This window comes from Delphinapterus leucas, chromosome 10 (assembly GCF_059928025.1).
Source record: "Delphinapterus leucas isolate spDelLeu-1000000601 "Yukka" chromosome 10, BTC_Dleu_Yukka2, whole genome shotgun sequence".
In the NCBI taxonomy this organism is placed as follows: Eukaryota; Metazoa; Chordata; class Mammalia; order Artiodactyla; family Monodontidae; genus Delphinapterus; species Delphinapterus leucas.
This window is the reverse complement of record NC_143138.1, coordinates 43,393,030-43,411,927: the sequence shown is the minus strand read 5'-3', so window position 1 is coordinate 43,411,927 and position 18,898 is coordinate 43,393,030. Positions and strand designations below refer to the sequence as shown.

Genomic DNA, 18,898 nt, shown 5'->3' with positions numbered 1-18,898 from the left:
GACGGTTTTTCTTTCTTCTTTATTTTCTTTCTCTCTTTGCACATGTTGATCCTTTTGAAAAATGAATGTTTGCCAAATCTAGTCTGAGTTGGAAGGGAAGGTGGGGGGCGGGTGGATACGAGAAGTTCTGACCAAGAATGCTAGCAACTGATTTCCAGTCTAGAGTTAGGCTCTGTGCCTGGTGAAGCAATTAAATTACAATTACACTGATTGATATTATAAATCAGACTTTGGGAAAATGAGTTTGGGGGACTTGTGACACCTAGACTCATTTTTATTTTTATTTTTCTGTTGGATCTTAGGGAAAAAAGTCAGCACGTGTGGAAGATAAGAATTGTTTCTTCCTCAAGGGTAACCAATTTTTACTTGTAACTCTATGCTGTGCTCTAGAGACAGGAAGCAAATTCATAACCTTGATCATTGCTTCTAAAATGTAGAGAGAAAAACTGTAGTATCCTTTATCTGGGATATGTTTAATACATGCAGAGGAGAAATGGAGAAATTTTTTTATCTCCAAGTAATTGATTTGGATCTGCACCAATGGCCAAAAAATTCTTAGTTTGGTTTGTATATGAAATCAACAGTTTCAAAAATTTTAGTGGTTTCAACCATTTCTTACTGAAACGGTATTCTTTCACCTCCTTTCAAACTGCCCTACTGCTATTCAACGGATAGCGATGCTATAGACGTTCTCCATGTATGTCAGTATTTGGGTCTGCTACTGTGGTATCCTACCTGGCTATTAATAAAGTATTTTCAGTAGGGCAAATATTCAACAGTGTCATCAAGTTTGCAGTGAGTTTGCATAAGAAAAATTATGCAGACAATAAGATTCCACAAGCCCTTTTGGTATCTTGCCTTCACCAATAAATTGTAGATTTATGAGAAACATGGCTTTGCTTTAGACACTCAGAGGAAATATTTAAAAAGAAATTAAATAAGAAACCGGGTGCCTCTAGGTAGAGTAAAGGAAAAACATTAAAATTTCATAATAGTTTGACAATTTGCTCGATAAATCTGCAACTGGTATCAGAATGCTATCCCAGACAATGAAAGTACTGTGAGCCCTAAGGTTTAGGGAGAGCTTGTAAGGAAAATTATAGCTGCACAAAAACGTTGTAGACTTCCAAATTTTAAAGGCATTAAACATTAAGGATAAACACCTACTTTGCTCATTTCCCCGGATTAAGTATGGTATTTTAGAAAGGTGTGCACTTTCCCCATTATACCCATCAGATTTTAAAAACACAAATTTCAGTCTGCATGTAGTCATGAAGAATATTTGACTTGTGTTTATTTGCATGGGTCAAGGCAAATCAAAGTACTGAGTACAACTTATGGGAAATATCTAATTTGTAAGTCAGTTTACATTTCAACTGAAATGACTTGAAAGTTGAGAATCATGACACCATATCTTAGGCTATTTTTATTTCAAATGCACCGAGTTAACAAGAGAAATATGAATACACTTTTCTGCTTAAAATTTTGATGTTTAAAGATCATTATACCTGGGTTATCTCATCACCATTATGGAATTATTATAACTACTGCTTTGGGAGCTAGAATATATTTACTGGTGGTGAATTCTCTACTGTATTTTATTCTAAAGAGATCTGGCTGTCATTAACAAACAACAAATTAACCTCAATTTATGATGCTTCCTTTTATTTTTCAAGAAGTAAGCTTTAATAACTTATAAAAACTAGAAATAATCTCAAATACAGAACGGAGACATCTCATGCTAATTCAGCCACAACCTGAGACTTAATATAGAAGTGTATTAAATGTGTACTATTAAAAGAAAGATCTGAAAGTGTCCTCTATAAAATTGGTGACCAAATTTCCAGTCTGCCGCTTGAAAACTGGCTTTTTCCCCTGCAGAACTTATATGCTCCATGCATCACTGTGCTGTGTCAGATGCGTGCCTATAAAATTGCGAAAATGAAGTCTTTTCTGGTAGCAAAGGGGTTAAGTTCTTTTTGCTTTACCAGTTTCAAATTACAATGAGAAGCCTCTTCTTTCCCAGCAGGGTTGTGCTTACATTACTCTTTAGATCTCCCTTGAAGAGGGCTGGTATATTTGTGTCTGCTGGAGGTGGAATTAACAGTAAGAAGGAGAAAGAGAGTGAAGGGACTTTCAGGAAGGTTTGCAAGTAAATTCAGGAAAACACATTGACTTGAATAGTACAACCTTGAGTCTTGTTTTACACTAAGACGACACAAAAGATGTTAAAGTTATCACCAAGCTGCCGGACAAATATATATTCCAACACCAAGGTGCAGATCAGCATAGATCTGTGATTCAGAAGTCAGGATTTGTCTTGGAAAGAGCTCAAGGGTTGAGAAGAACTCAAGAGCAAGTGAAGATCACTTTGGGAACTACAGTTTATTAGAAGATCAACTTCCGTTCATTCAAATACCAAAGGCCTGATTATCATATATTGATATAGGAATGCATAGGTCATCTGATCAAATAATATTAGCCGTCTTCTGCTCTATCCATGCAGCAAAAACTCTTAACAACTGTGGATAACTGGAAATCTGAGTTTCAGCTTTCTTAGAAATAACTACTCTTGACATATTCCAATATATTAAAAATAGGGCAGGAAAATCAATGAGGATGTGTGTTCAGAAATGTCACTGTCATGAAGAATAGGTAAATTTGTTTTTCAGCTACTGGGGAAATATACCTCCTAAGAACTTAGATTTTTTTGTTTCTGTTTTTGGTAAGAGGACAAGAACAACTAAAAAGTATCAACTTTTGCTTTTGGACAAAAATGCATCTGACTGTATTTTTATTTAGGGGTATTGTGGGTTTCCTCTGGAGCTGCTGGGTTCTAGTGGGTTCTGCGAAAGGAAGTTTGGGAGACAATCATGTTCACTCCAGTTTTATTTATAGACGACTACGGAACCACGAAAGACGGGAAATACAGAGGGAAATTCTTTCTATCTTGGGTTTGCCTCACAGACCCAGACCATTTTCACCTGGAAAACAAGCTTCCTCTGCACCTCTCTTTATGCTGGACCTGTACAACGCCATGGCCAGTGAGGAGAACCCCGAGGAGCCGGAGTACTCTGTGAGGGCATCCCTGGCAGCAGAGACCAGGGGAGCCAGGAAGGGCTCCCCAGCCTCTCCCAATGGGTACCCTCGCCGCGTCCAGTTGTCTCGAACGACTCCCCTGACCACCCAGAGTCCTCCTCTAGCCAGCCTACATGATGCCAACTTTCTGAATGATGCTGACATGGTCATGAGCTTTGTCAATTTAGGTATGTTGTTCGTTTATTTGTTAATCTATGTTATTGCAAAGTGGACGTTTTCCTAATGGTAAAGTAGCTGCCTGGTAGGTGGTCATGTTTATATATAGTCATTTTCTATAACTCTCCTCTCCAGCTTCTGTTTCCTTTCTTTCATTGACATAAAATAAGATTTTGCCTTAGGCAACAAAGTCATATGTATATATATTTTTTAATATAAAAAGCTAAAATTAAACACATGGTTTGGGTAAATTTGGGTCTTTTCACATCTTGTTAAAATTTCAACTTTGCTTAAATGTATGAATAAACAGGCAATAGTTAAAAAAAAAGGAGAATTTATAAGGATAGCTAAGCTATAGGCAAAATAACAGTCATAGTAATAATAATAATGATGATGATGATGCAAGTATTTACAGATGGAAAAGTAAAAGCGACATTCTGGACCATTTTTTGGTTAGTAATTTAAAAGGCATATAAGTGTAATTTATATGCTACTTAAGAACTCTCATTTTAGTGAGGAAACTACTGTGAAAATATTGATGTGAAATTAATTAAGTTTAAATAATATTGTAAAAGATTACTATCAAAGACTTTCAGGGATAGATTCTGAAATCCTGTGAAAAATATTTTGGAAAAGAAGTTTCAATCTAACAGTTTTTAACTGTAATGATTAAAATATATTATACTTCTTTGACTTTTTTCAGAGGCAAGAGAAATGTAAAACATGCTATGATGCTTTACCTATACAGAACTTTCCTTGTCATTTAAGATAAAAAAATTTCAATTGAAAAATTCTTTAATTAGCAGTATGGTTAGAGAATAATTTTAAAAATTATGTTTTAGTGCTGATACTGACGATACCTAGAAAATTGACATTGACAATATCAAATGATAAGTTAGTGCCCAGTATTTCATCTTGCAATAATATTAAAGAGTCACCACTTTAAAATGATTTTACAGGGGCTGTAATTTTCTTTAAATTTTTTGGTAGTGACTGAAGGTGAAAATTTACTATCTTTAAACATTCAAAAAAACCCACATAGAGTGTATTTATTTTTGAAGACAAAACTTAATCAATAAATTTAATCAATTTTAATGTTAGAACTTTTAAAACTTTATTTTAAAAGTGCAATCTGCTTGGACTTAAAATTGACGTTTTATTACACACCTAATTTAAAACTTCCTCAAATAATATCTCAAAAAATATTCTTTGAAAAGTCAGATAACAACAAATCTTAATAACACATGATGCTTTTATAATATGTGTTGCTTAATATGCCCTGATCATTTGCTCTGAGCAATCCTAGCAGGAAGGATAAGGTGCCTAATAAATCATATGTTTCACGTTACAGGAGACAAAGCTCTCATTATAAGTTTTAGTAAGTCATCATTGGTTGCCTTAATCGGGTGTCATGGGGGCCTTTTCTTCTACATGTAATTAACAGGTTCCTTTGGAACTTTCAAGCCATTAAAATATATCTTAATTCTAAATTAGTTTGCTTTTTCTTCATGAGTGGCATGAAAATGTGACTCATGATATGCTTAAATTTGTAGCAATTTCTCAAGCTTATTCATTAATTTAAGTTTTAATATTTTCATAGAAAAAATGCAATTTAGCATGATTTACATATTCATAAAATAAATCACTGAAAAAATCAGTTCAGGTCATCTAAAATCTGACAGGAAAGAATGTGTTATGTTATGTACTTTATAAAACAATAGCTCAGTCATGAATCTTTTCTAATAATATATTAAAATTGAATACTTTGATCATTCACAAGAGAGTCTATTTGTTTTTTCAGAAAGGAATGAAGTATGATTTTTGAACCCGTGCACCATTGTTTTTTATAAATCTACATAGAATAAGAAAGCCAAAACCAATAATAAAGAGTTTTATTCAAGGACTTTTAGGACCATTTTTGTCATTAAAGAATACTTATATTTTTAAATCAGTAGACTTTTGATTATTTGTTTGGATTATAATAACAAAGCAGTTTATTAACTATACCATGAAATATAATTATTCATTTTACACTAGAGAAACAATACTGGATATAAGCTTCAGAAAATTTTTATTTATTTATATATTCTTATCATGCTTAACTTGCTGAGTAGTGATTTATCTTCAATAATAGACCGTATTGTTTTCTCCTTATTTAATAATTCCAAACGAAATGTCTCACATGAAATTACTGACAAATTGATTGTGATACTAAGTGAGTTTTTCCTAGTAGTCTCTGAGGAAAATTGACCCACAGTTTTATTTTATTATCTTTAGACTATGCCTTCTAATACGTCCAAAGCTTATAGTCAATCACTACTTAGTAAAAAGCTTTAACTTCTATATTTCTTCCATAATAAAATAGGTCAAAGTATACTTAGAAAAGGTAAGAGTGTAATATCATTATTAACGGTGCTAAGAATTTCAGTGCTTCTTACTGTAAAATTCATTAACCAATATTATCGGAAACTTTTTTCACTTTCTGTAAGACTCAAGAGGATTTTATTTTATTTTTTTAGTATCTTAAAAGATATGTATATAGTAGAGATTGAGGGCAAATAATCAAATTAGCAAGAGGCGAGGGATTTGTACTGAGGAAGTCACCTGATATTTAAAAATGTGAAAAGAATCTGTTGACATTTCCCATAACAAGTTGAATCATATAAAATGGATCTAGTAGCATCCTTGTTATTAATGCCTGCTGTGTCATTTTCAAGTCAAATAATGGATTTTCTACAATTATCTTGTCATTCAGAAAGACATTTTTTCCAACATAAGTTTTGCTCACCAAGAACAATTAAATTTAATTCAAACTCTGAATCATAATTAAAAAAATATCTATTTTTAAAAATTTCAGATGAGATTAGTTTTATGTTCATAAGCATAAAATAGAGTAGAATTTACTAGAAGAAAAAATAAAATGTGAATAAATTGCCTCAAGGCCAATATAAACAACTAAATATGAAACCAAACACATTATTCTGACCTTCAAATTATTTTAGTGATTTGTTCACTTTGAAGAAACAAATATTAATTATTAATTGTGTGAAGAGAAACTTTCCGCCTTATTTTATTCATTATTCTTAGGCCAACTTTTGTCAGTCTCATAGTCTATAGCTTTTACAGATTGACTTCTCTGCTTTCTCCCTAAAACTAATGAATATCAGTGGAATTTTGCTTAGTCAATTCCACACTATTTAGTTAGTAACAAAAATATGTTTCTGGTAAATTTTTTCTTTTTCAAAAATGTTAAGGGTTAGTTTATATATCAAATACCTTTGCAAATTAAAAGAATGATTAGGTAAGTTGCTTGCAACATTTAAGCATATCTCTAGTTTACATAAACAAGTAGTGTATTTCTAAGATCTTTTAGTTAGAAACCAATTTGATTACTTGGTGATCATAAAATTAAAATGACATAACATTGTAGATGTTTCAGAGGAAATTACAAAAATCAGTCAACATAGGAAATTCACTTTTGTATTATTCTTTGTCAACATGTATTTCCCTGATAAAGAACTTCGGGTTTATTAATGGGCTTTGATCAGCTGGTTTGGAGTCAAATACTCAGATACAGTTCAAGAATGTATATTCATTCTCAAGCATAAAAGTATAAAAATGTGATGCTTACATTTTTTCATGTTTCATGACAACATATTTAACATGTTAAGGTATGAAATAGAAAAAAATGCTTAAACCCTTCTCCCCTACTTCCCCAAATCATTAAACTCCCTTGGTATTGGAAGAAAAAAAAATGCTTATGCCCTCAGTTGACAGCTTTGAAAGACATCTTTGATATTTATTGTTGGTTTTGGCTGACTCAAGTGCCCAGTGGAGAGGAATTTATACACAGATCTACCTAAAGATGCCTATCTATGTAGTCTCTCTAACAGGGTTATTAACACTTGTGTAACGTAAACACACCTATAAACACACACACAAATTTTATTTTGAGGAAAGGGGGATGGGATGGAAGGAAAGATGTTCTAAAACCATTATAGTACATATTCATGGATTATGCCTGGAATCACAAACGGTAATACTGGGTAAAACAATCATTCTTTACAACTTTTCACTTTTGAAGAGAAAAGAAGTCACTGAGGGTGGAGACCTTTTTCTCTCTCCTTCATCAACCCTTGGCATTCATGAATGCACCCCAGGGGGATTCTCGTTCTTCTCTAAAGCTATGTCCTTGCTGATTGATGGGCATGGCTGCAGAGATAGTTATAATCATAGTTTAAATAGAAGTTTTTTGCACGTTTGAACGGTCACTCACAAATCGCTAGTTTTAGAAGTTTAATCAGAAGTCATGGCCGGAGAGAAGAAGGTATGATAACACCTGTAGAAGGGCTTGGGGCTGCTCACCCACCATCTCCAGCTCCTTCCCTTTCATTCTTCCATTTTTCCAATATCACCTCTCTCTCTCCTCCCCACCTCCTGCCCCTCCCATTTGTTGGCCTTTCCTCTGTAGTTCTAGGGCCTCTCCAGCTTCAGGCTTTCTTGGCATCCCTCTCCTGACTGCCCCCACCCTTCCTGGGGTCTGCCTTTGGTCCTTGTTTCTTCGTGGCTAAAGGCTTAGATGAGCTGAAAATCAATTTGTCACAGCTCCATCACTGAGGTACAGTCTCCTGTTTTCTCTCTGTTGAGAAGGAAAAGGTTATGATGGGCCCATTGCAGCCTCCACCCATCAGGAGAAAAGCTCCCCAGGGCATCAGAACCTCTCTGGCTGTTGCATCTCCTTTAACTGTTTCTCTACCATGCCTTTCATCTTCGCCTCCTCACCTCTCCCCCAGGATCCCATGGACTGAATTTAATTGTTTTTGCCGTTCTTATTTTATAACAGTATTAAAATTTAAAAGGGGAAATTCAAGGGCAAGTTAAAAAAAAAGGGAAAAACGCACCACTGAACAAAAATAACGCTAATCAAAAATGCGACCCATTTTTGGTTTATAAAACCCATTGGCTAATAGAATTTTTATGGAATACTCGTGGCATGTCTGTAAAGAAATGAGGATTTCCTTTGTTAAGTTGAAGAGAGATGTTGAGAGGGCATAAAGAGATCAAGAGTAACGGTTGGAGACAGAGAACAATGAGGATGAGATGGAGAGAGTAAAAGTATTTTTTAAAGCCCTGGAAAGGAGAAAAATGAATGGAATGAGCGTTAGGGGCTGTCTCTGGGCCTCGCAGGTGGAGGCTGTGGGGAAACCCTCTGTCTACCTCATCCTGACACTGCTGCTAGTACCACATCCCCAGCCACATCGGCTCCAGGGGGAAATCCTTTCATCCTTCCGGACTGAAACACCGAAGCGGGGCAAAGAGAAGGGGCGCTCTCAGTGTGTGTGTACAAGGAGCACACAGACGGGCTACTCACATTTACAGTCATAAATAACGTAGTAACTCAGCTTGAAAGAAACATAGGTTAAAGGAAGAGGCTTCCCTGATGCAGAGAGGGGCTGAGATCAGAGGAGCCACTGAAAGGCTGGGAGGGAAACAATGCATCCCTTGTTCTAGGGAATATTTATGAGTGCTTCTTTGCACCTTCAGTTCATATTTTATTGGCTGGGCTGTGGGGTTTCCCCATTTGCTCATCTCTTAAAATAATACCCTTGGCTAAGATATCCTTTAAAATACACCAGTCAGCCCTGACAACTGGCTCATTTATTTGGGGGGAGAAGGAAGCTGTTGTGATGTTGATGTCTAACGGGAATGTTTAAGATCCAGTCATGGAGCTTAAAATATGACAGTGTGATAAAAATCATAGTGGGGGTATTCACCTGCCTTTTTTGGAGATGTTTACAAGAATCTATTTAACTAAGTAGTAACCCCAGGTTTGTACGAGTCTTACCTAAACGGCTGTGAGAAAATGATAATCTAATAAGGTAGAAACAAAATCTGTTAAAGTGTACAATGTTTAAAACGAGCAAAGAATGTCATTTGTAGATTTGCAAGAAGGTTCTTTAGCGGTTTTGGGAGAAAGGGAAATAACAACAAACCTTCATAACCAAAGAAAGTACATATCTACACTTGGAAGGCAGTGAATTACATACACATTATACAAAACATAGAAACCCAGACCTTGTGTAATGTTAAATTGTTTGATTGGTACAGAAATGAAACAAAGGTTTAATTATTTTATAATTTCTAAGATGATGAAGATCCCTGCCTTTACGATGATGTGTCCTTTCATTTTACTTTTCATAAACAATGGAGTCTTGGGGCTTGCCTTACATAAACAACCCTGCATTTTAGAAATAAATACATCTAATTATATTATCTCTTACATATTGTGTTTATTTAACTTCTTTCTGGAAGTAAATAACAATTTTATTGTTCTTGTGGTTTAACAGCTTTCCTTAAGTTGTTTGCAATAAAGAAAATAGTTTAAAGAGGTTAGATGCAAATCTCACTTAGATTTTATGCAGGCCTATGAAACATGTCAACATCAAAAGATTTATTAACATTTACAGACCCCTTCAGCTATGCTGTCCTGATATGAGAAATTCAATATTATTTGTTGCACACAGATTTCCTGTCCTCAGTGAAACTTTGCTATTAGCCTTCCTATAGAGGGAGAGGCAGTCTATTTTCAGAATTCTGAGTCCATGGCATATTACTGCTCAAACGGCTTTAAGATTTAATTATAAATGAAACCTAATTGCAGAGTAGCATAGAAGAAGCCAGCATGCCTGGATTAGGATCCCATAGTCTACACTTTCTTGCAGGGTGACCTTGGGCAAGTTACATCTCACTGTGCCTCTCATTCCTTGCCTAAGAAGTGCTGCTGATAATAATACCACCTTCCTCCTTGGGTACTGAGAGGATTAAATGAGTTAATCACATACAATTTTAAGAAGAGTATTTGGAACCTAGTGAGACCTCTCGAAATGGCCGTTATTGTTACTGGAATTTCATTTGTAGCCAACATCTGTACCACATTTGCAGGAGCAGCTGAGTAATTCGCGGAGCCCAATGTAAAATGGAAACGTGGGGCCACTTGTTTAAGAGTTATCAAGAATTCCAAGATGGTGGCAGCAGGGTATTAGAGCCGATGAGGGACCCTCTTGAGTACCTATTTGATGACATGTTACACTAGCAGGAATCAAGCCCTATTCATCCTTTTCTTATCCCCAGTGGAAAGAGACAACATGCACAAAGTGCATCGTTTGAGGAGAGTTTAATTAATGTTATAATAGTTCTAATGTTGTAGGTGGGGTTTTCTGGAAAAACTGGAGATAATGCAGAATGTGGAAAAGCAGGGGAGCCTTCTTTCATGACTCCTAGGATGGGACGGGAGCAGAAACAGTTACCAGAAAGCTTAGAGGAGGACTGTAGAGGGAAGGCACCCTGACGGGAACAGTGGCCTTTGTGAGAGCGATGCCAGGCAACCAACCCCTATGGACTCAGCAGGGAGGGAGGTCAAGCAGTAAATACCCAGACCTTACTTTTCTGCTGTCTTTCCCATTGGCTGATCTTCACTGAAAGCCAAGGGCCGTGGAGCCCATTGGATCAGCTCCTGAAGAGTCAGCCTCTCCGTGTAGAGAGCTGAGCAGAGAAGCAGGGAGAGTGTATATTGAGACATCAACTGAAGACATTGGGGACAAATGGATAAATGCATATTGAATGTTTAGTCAACAGGAGTTCTAGAATCACTTCAATTTCAGTGCAAGTTACTGATAGTTATGTTAATCCTTGTCCAGGTCAATTTATTGCAAAATTTAAGAGATAATCATAATATAGTGTGAGAACTAATTATGTCACAAGTTGGTGAAGTGGCAAAAACAGGCATGGCATGCTGAAAAAAATTCTTAAATTGTATCTGGATCAGTAATTTCACATGACATATTAAAACTGTTTTAGAGGAAACTGAAATTAGAAACAAAACCCACAATACAAACAGCAGACTACCATTGCCAATCACAAAACTCAGTAAAGAAAGCACTAGAATATACGCAGACTCATAGGGCAAATATAAAGGGCAATATGTGTTTTCAATCTCTAGGCCTGTTGATTCTCAATTCTATGTCATTCTTCCTGAAATGACCGTGACTGTGTGTTAAAGTTTTGTGAATTCTGAGTGGAACCATATAAAATTCTCCACAGTGCATGTTGCAGGTAAAATTCATTTCAGGAGGAGGCAAATTTGGATGATTGTCTTTCTTCTTTGTTACCTTTCCTCTCCCCTAGCAGAGTTCCTGTGACTCACAGTTGCGGAATTTCATGGGGGAGCAGGTGTGTCTGCTGTTTAGTTCTCATAAATAACCAACCTCTAAGCCTCGAGGCCAGAGCCATTCCCCTACCCTTTAATCCCAGAAGAGCTTTGAGTAGAACAGCTTCTTTCCAGTATAAACTGTTCCCCTTCAAAGCTTTGAAGGATGGAAATTTTAACCTGCTTTTACTTCTATAATTATCAAAAGCAGAGGAAGGGGGAGTTCGACTTGGAAATTATGTAGGCTCCTCTGCAAATAATTTTGATGCAGACATTGAAGACTCATTTAGTGAGGAAGAGGAGAAGGTCATCAATTCTATAAGCCTTATGGTTAATATTTTGTAGATGTTTTCTTTGCTCAGAGTGAGGAGGGGTTATTTGGTTCTCTAATCCTCTCAGGAGGGTTTAAGTGTAAGCGTTTTGGGGTCACACTGGTTCGAAAATCAGCTTTGCATTAACACCTGCATATCTTTGAAGAAACTAGTTCACTTCGTGGGACTGTTCCCTCATCTGTAAAGTGGAGATCATAATACAGAATTGTAGTTAGGACTTAATAAGGCAAGGGTATACGTCTTTGAGCCGACATGAGCAAAGGATGCAATTAACAATCCCTATTGCTACTATAATTCCTTCTACTAGAGGATATCCATGCTGTTCTAATGTTTCAGTTGGTGTTGTACGCCCAGTCCACCAGACATTGTCAGATAATTTTCTATCTGAAACTGTGGAACATTATGCACACGACTTTTGCTCCATCCAAAAGAAAATGAACTTGAATTTCAGGGACTCTGTCTTCAAATTTGTCAGTTGATGGGCTCTGCTCCCTCCTTGGGGGTGTCCAAGGAAAGGTCAGTTCATGACTGAGCCTTTGGGTAACTGTGGGGCTTCCCTGTGATCACCTGAAGGCAACACTTTCTGTGCGTTGCTGCTGAAAGGTGCTTTTCAGTTACTTTTGGTCCCTTTCCTAGAACGAACCCAACATTCTACTTTAGTTCCAGATATTACCTTGCTTGTTATGGAGAAGGAGAAACTGATGGCAGGCCAAAGTGATAATATAGAATTAGAAAACTTGTGGTGGTGAAGGCTGGGCATTCTCTAAAAGACCCTATTGAAAGACAGGAAGAAAAAATCTTGAGTTCGAAAGCTTATTTTCAGAAGTCAACTTGTGTTTTTCTTTAGTTTTAATTTTGCAAAACGTTGATTCATGATGAAAATATTGGTGAATAAACTCCTGAACTCTAAAAGAGGAAAGCCACTCTGTTCAAATAATCATTCAATCCTGGCACTTTTAGTGTTGTCTGTTAATCAGATCATGTTTGAATTTATGATTTTCTAATTTGTAGCTCTTCTCATTACTATTCGTATTATTATCATTATCATTTTGTTTCTATTTCAAACAATTCAGCCTTAAGCATTTTGACTTTCCTAGACTATTTCTTTGGGTGTTTCTTTTGTTTTTCAGATGACAATCAGATCTTTTTATTAATTTTCCTGAATTGCTTCTTGTTATAATATTTTAAAGCAGGATGGGAATTTATGAGTTTTATCCAAAAAGTCACACAAAAGGCCATGCATGAACTGTGGACCTCTTCCGATTACAGTATCCATATTATAAAGTCATCACATGGACATGATATTTCCTAATATGTTGAGTGGGAGAATATGGATTTACTGTTTTTTCATTATTTGATAACATGCTAAAGATAAGTCATTACGATGCTCTTTGCTAAAGTTTTCATTGTGGTGAGTGAAGTTCTTAAACTAAAATATGGATTCCAAAATTTATTGACATGTTCAAATCAACAATTAGGATTTTTTTGTTCCATACTGCCATATCAAAAACAGTTAGCATTTTACAGTTATTTACTTGGAGGGAGAATTTATCAGAATTAAGCAAGCTGTTTATCATTGTTTTTTTTGTGTGTGTGTATGTGGTACATTTAAAGTATATGACATTGTCACATAATTTTAAATGATAGTATAGTTGTAGCAACAATGACAACAATTAAGTATAATTCCTGTGCTGGGAACTGGACTAAGTGATTTACACGCATTATTTTAGTTAATCTGTGTCTCAGTTTTATGGGTAAATATTCTTCTGTTCCCATTTATTGGTGTGAAAATTGAGACTCATCAGAGATTAAATAACTAACAAAGGTCACCAACCTGGTAAATGGCAGAATCAGTACTGGGACCACGATCTGTCTGGCTATACATTTTTTTGTTCTTTGTCACTACTCTTTAGCTTAGGTAACCTACTTTTGAAATATATAGACAGCAGTGCAACTTCTAACAACAATAATCACCGTTTTCACTTTTGTACGTCACTTCCCAGCACTCAGGGAAGTGGATATGACCCCACAATACACATCTGTGAGCACTGGAGATCTGACAGGTCATTCATTCAGTCATTGGGCAAATGGAACTGACTACCTACTATTGGGTCAGGCACTGTGGAAAGACTCTGCCTGTCCCACTGCCAAGATCACAGGGCAAGAGGAGCCAGGTCCAGGCCCAGAGTTCTTGATTCTTGTGCCAGGATTCTTTTGCTCAGTGTCACCAACTTTCAAGAAATCACACAAAAATTCCAGCACCAAGTAAAAAGAAAAGCACTAACAAACATTATCTAAAAGAATGTGTTGCTTTGTTGTTGAAATAACCAGGCAGAATTAATCAGAGAAAATAGTTTTCAAACCTAAATTACTTTAAAGACAATTAAAAAAAAAGCTTCTTACCAGCAAACAGAACCTGAGGAAGCCTGTTAGTCCAAAAAGCATAAGGCAGAGGTAGAACCAATCTTCAGCAAAGCTTAGGGACTCTGAAACCTGCTGTGTAGCGGGTAGAACTTTACCAACAGGAGATATTTCCCCTAAAATCACTAGGTGATTTTAGGGGAAATATCTCAAAAGAAGGTTCACATTTTACACTGCATGCTTACTGCATGTTCCAGACCTAAGTGTGGCTTAAACATTCATTATTTATTTGTGCTGTACTTAGGAAATAGGGGTAAAGGTCATACAATTTTTCAACTTTAAGTTATTTGATCTGTCTAAATTTTGACCCCAGACTCTAACTTACTTCTTAATTTGTGTGCTAACAAGCTTGTGTTCAGTGTCTCCTTTGTCACTGTACACACTGCACATGATGTGGATTCAGGATATAATGAGTCATTGAAGACACGTTTTATCATGTAGGGAATAACAGAGAATTCCAAGAATTGGTATACAGACCTCTTGGATACATGTCTTTGAATCTACTCAGGATCCTGAGCATTAGACCATTATTACTTCAACTTGATTGTTGAGAAACATTGACAAATATTTTACCACTGTTTTACTCTTTACCAACAATCTGCTGTGACAATGAAATGAACTTGTACAGCAAAATGTGGATCTAAGTCTCCTGGGGCACCATGCCCCTGACTGGTGTTTACCTGTGAGTTCATATCAACAAACATCAGATCATCAAAGTGAAATGATAAAAGAAGCCCTTGAGATTTATAATGATTTCTGCTCTACTGAAATTCACTGTCTTCCACAGCTAACACTTATTTGGTGCTTATAAATTACCAGACAGAGTGCTAATAGCATTTCAAGTGCTAACATTTAATTCCCACAAAATCACCCTATTTTACAGATGAGGAAACTGAGATCCAGAGATGTTAAGGCATTGGTCCGAAGTACTACATCTTGTAAGAGGAGGAACTGGATTCAGAATCTAAGCTGCTCCCTGCCGTACTGTGTTGCCTTTGTAGATGCTGTTGGGAAGACTGTTGGTTGGGACGTGGTTTGAATTCTATCAAGTTCTACATATTTTTCCAACACTTCCCATATTGGATTTGGAATATTTTTACTTCATTAGTAATGCTTTACGCTTTAGGGAAAAAAAATTTCTAGTGATGAACTTACCAAGAGTGTTATCCCTGGAGTTGGGCTCCTCCAGGCCTTCTTCTGAACTGGGACGTTTTGGCCTTCTGAAGGAGGCAAATCCTCATAATACTCACAAGGCAGAGGGAGGCAAGCATTTTGAAGACACCGGTGATACTGACCTTTGTGCCATGCAACCAGCTGGCCAGTAATGAGGAATGGAAAGGGGATTTGTGTTGATTCCCACCTTCCAAAGACAGACTTGGGATGAACAGGAGTAACGTTTGGCAAACTAGAAAAGAGGTAGAATTTCAAAGTTGCAAACAGTAACAGGCCTCAAAAACAATGGTTGGAGGTTGGAATAAAAAATCGTGAGTTCATTTGGATGCTGGAAAACTATCAAAGTGCTGGCCAGTGTAGAAGGACACATAACAGGGCTGCCCTGCACCTAAGGATGAGTGCCTTGTCACAGCTTTTCTGACCCAATCCTGGACTGGTCAGTGAATGTCATGAGATATCTACTAGACTAGAAGTTTGGGCTACAGGACCATCTACCTACAAGTGAGGAAATTCCTGCTGCTGCAGATGGGAACTCTGGCAGCTAGCCTCTGCTCCATCCTGCTAGTTGTGGCTGAAGTCTCCTCTGTATGCTATATAACACTGAACACTCCACACTGAATGCATATCTCTTGATCTGTAGCAGCTACAGCCTAATCTCTTGCACGTGTAAAGTGAGTGCCTTTCACATAACTCACTCATTGCCCCTATATCACACCAAAGTTAAATCTATTATTTCTGCTTCTTATGTATTTTATAAATTAAAAGCTAAGACCTTGGGATAATTAATTTTTTTTCCAAGAGAAAGTATTTCTGGGATGAAGTGTTTGAGGGCAGCTGCCCTCAGTTTCAGCTGCCCTCAGCCTCAATACCAAGCCAAGAAATCAAAAAAGGGCTTGTAAAAAGCAGGGATGATTGTTCATGTATCAACTCTTAGCAAAATGCCTGAGGTCTAATTTCTGCTTTGAAAAGCAGGTCAAGCAGTATCTGCAGAGTAAAGATGAGCATCTAAGATGGCACCTGTTTCTTTTTAAAAATTCTGTTTTATTTCTCTCTCTTCCTCCCTTTACCTAACTGTTCCTACCCAATCAACCCATGGCCTGATTGTAAAGTAAGGGGAAGTGTGAACAATCTCAATATCTGACTTCTAAATATTTAGACTGAGATGTACTTAGAAGGTCAGAAGATAAAATTATTGTTTATGAATGGATCAAAAATCATATTTAATTTTACTAACTTCATTGACATATAATAACTCAAGCCCATGCTGAATCATGACTGTTTAAATTTCTTGGGCACTTTCAATCACTGACTCTTTTTAATCAGAATTCTTAGTATTTGTAAGGTGATTTCATTGAAAGCATTTCAAGTCCTTCTAGGGAGTGGATCTGAAATTTTATAGTCAAATAAATTTGAAGGATGCTGAGAAACAGTAATTAAATAGAGGTTGATATTTCCAAGAGGAGACTTCTCAGTATCTTTATTATGCTAACGGGCATGGTGAATCTCTGCAAAGAGGATGTGGGTTATAGGGTTTCCTGTGCACATTGGACTCTGTAACTCTTCTGACAGAGCACCATGGGTACCTGGGGTTACAGGGAACTCACTCTGACAAAAGCGCTTCCATGTGGAAATCCTGTTATATAAAAGCCATTTTGGAAATACGGCAAGCAGAGCATTATGATAAGCTAATTTGCTGACACCATGGCCACTTTATTTCCAAAATTAAAAAGAAGCAGGAAATAAAGACTCAGACGTAGAGAACGGACTTGAGGACATGGAGGGGAAGGGGAAGCTCGGACAAAGTGAGAGAGTAGCATTGACATATATACACTACCAAATATAGAATGGATGGCTAGTGGGAAGCTGCTGCCTAGCACAGGGAGATCAGCACGATGCTTTGTGATGACCTAGAGGGATGGGATAGGGAGGGTGGGAGGGAGGCTCAAGAGGGAGGGGATATGGGGATATATGTATACATATAGCTGATTCACTTTGTTATACAACAGAAACTAACACAACATTGTAAAGCAATTATACTCCAATAAAGATATTAAAAAAAAAGAAATTAAAAAAGAAAAAAATCCATGACATTAAGAAAAACTAAAGAGGAACAGTTGAAATTATTTTTGATAATATATTTTCTTTAATCCAATATATACAAATGTTACTGTTTCAATATGTACTCAATATAAAAAGTTAATGAGATATTAAAAAAAAGAAGGAAAAAGTTTAAATTCTATTATCTAGAATGACCATTGTTTACATTTTTATATATTTCTTTCCATACTTTTCAAACATACATTTTTCATAGAGTTGAGCAATGTTTATGCAATGTTGTACCCTTAGTTTATTCTTGATTTTTTAGTATATGACTTTTCTCATTTCTTTGCATGCTCTTTATGGGCATATTTTTAACGACAGTGATATTTCAGCTGAAAAATTCATTTGCGTAAACATTCTTTTATAGTTGGGCATGGAATTTTTCCAGTTTTTACTATTATATATTCCATTGCAATGGATATCTCTCTCTCTATAAGTGTTCATAAACATTTTTCACAATTTCTGATCATTTTTCTTAGAGTCTGTTCTTAAAAAGTGAACTATTAGAAAAAAAGGTATAATTGTCTTTTAAATCTCCTGAAAAATATTACTAAATTTTTTTCAGTAAACTTCTTTCAATTACTCTTTGCACCAACAGTAAATGCTAGAGCTATTTTATCATACTGAAACCTAAATTAAATCTAATATATTTACATTCTTGATAATCTTAAACATCTTTTTTTGAATTTGTATTTCTTCTAAGATCGATTCTTTTATATATCTATTGGCCATTTATATCGTCTCTTTGGGGAGTCCTATTTTGATATTTTTGTTCATTTTTCTAGTTACTTTATCTCATTGTTGCTTATGCCTAGAAATTCCTCCTGTGCTTAGGTATTTAATAATTATTCACTTCTAACTTTTAAAATTTTTATGCTTTGATTTCTCGCTTTCCACCTCACTTGTCATTTGTGTATAACAGTCATGGGAAAACACTCCGTTATTTAAGAGTTTGGAAAATATTCCACCCACATCCCACTCTAGAAATAACTGCTCAAAGGTGCAATGTAGCTGATTCCTGGAATAGAAATCAAGAAGAATGGGGAATTCATAGTCTTCAAGGAACTACAGTTTGCGAATTAAAATCAGCTGAACAAATAAATTTGGTCTAAATAAACTTACACCCAAATAATCTCCTGTAATTTAATTATAAAACATGCATTTACAGATGACCTAAGAACAGAGCTGGCAGAGGGGTATAAGTATCTCATTGATTATAGTACTTAAAGGTGGCATTTGAGGATTGGAGAGAAAGAGCACTAAGTAAATATGCACATTATTTTTAAATTGATTAGCCATTACCTGCATTTACCGACAAAAAACATACTTTCTAGTTTAGTATCAAGTTTGTTTATTGAGTCTAAATCTTTTTCACAGAATCCCAAGATGGTTTGGAATTACTTTTGCCATC

The 18,898-nt window shown here is 36.0% G+C and overlaps 1 protein-coding gene across 1 annotated transcript in view; it reads left to right on the top strand.

Moving 5' to 3' along the window:
• The first annotated feature begins 1,872 nt into the window (after positions 1-1,872).
• BMP5 (bone morphogenetic protein 5) overlaps positions 1,873-18,898 on the top strand; it is a 117,878-nt gene continuing 100,852 nt past the window's right edge. The window contains exon 1 of the mRNA XM_022581537.3: positions 1,873-3,266. Coding sequence (XP_022437245.1) covers positions 2,777-3,266 — 490 coding nt within the window. The 5' untranslated portion in view covers positions 1,873-2,776. The remainder of the gene's footprint in view (positions 3,267-18,898) is intronic.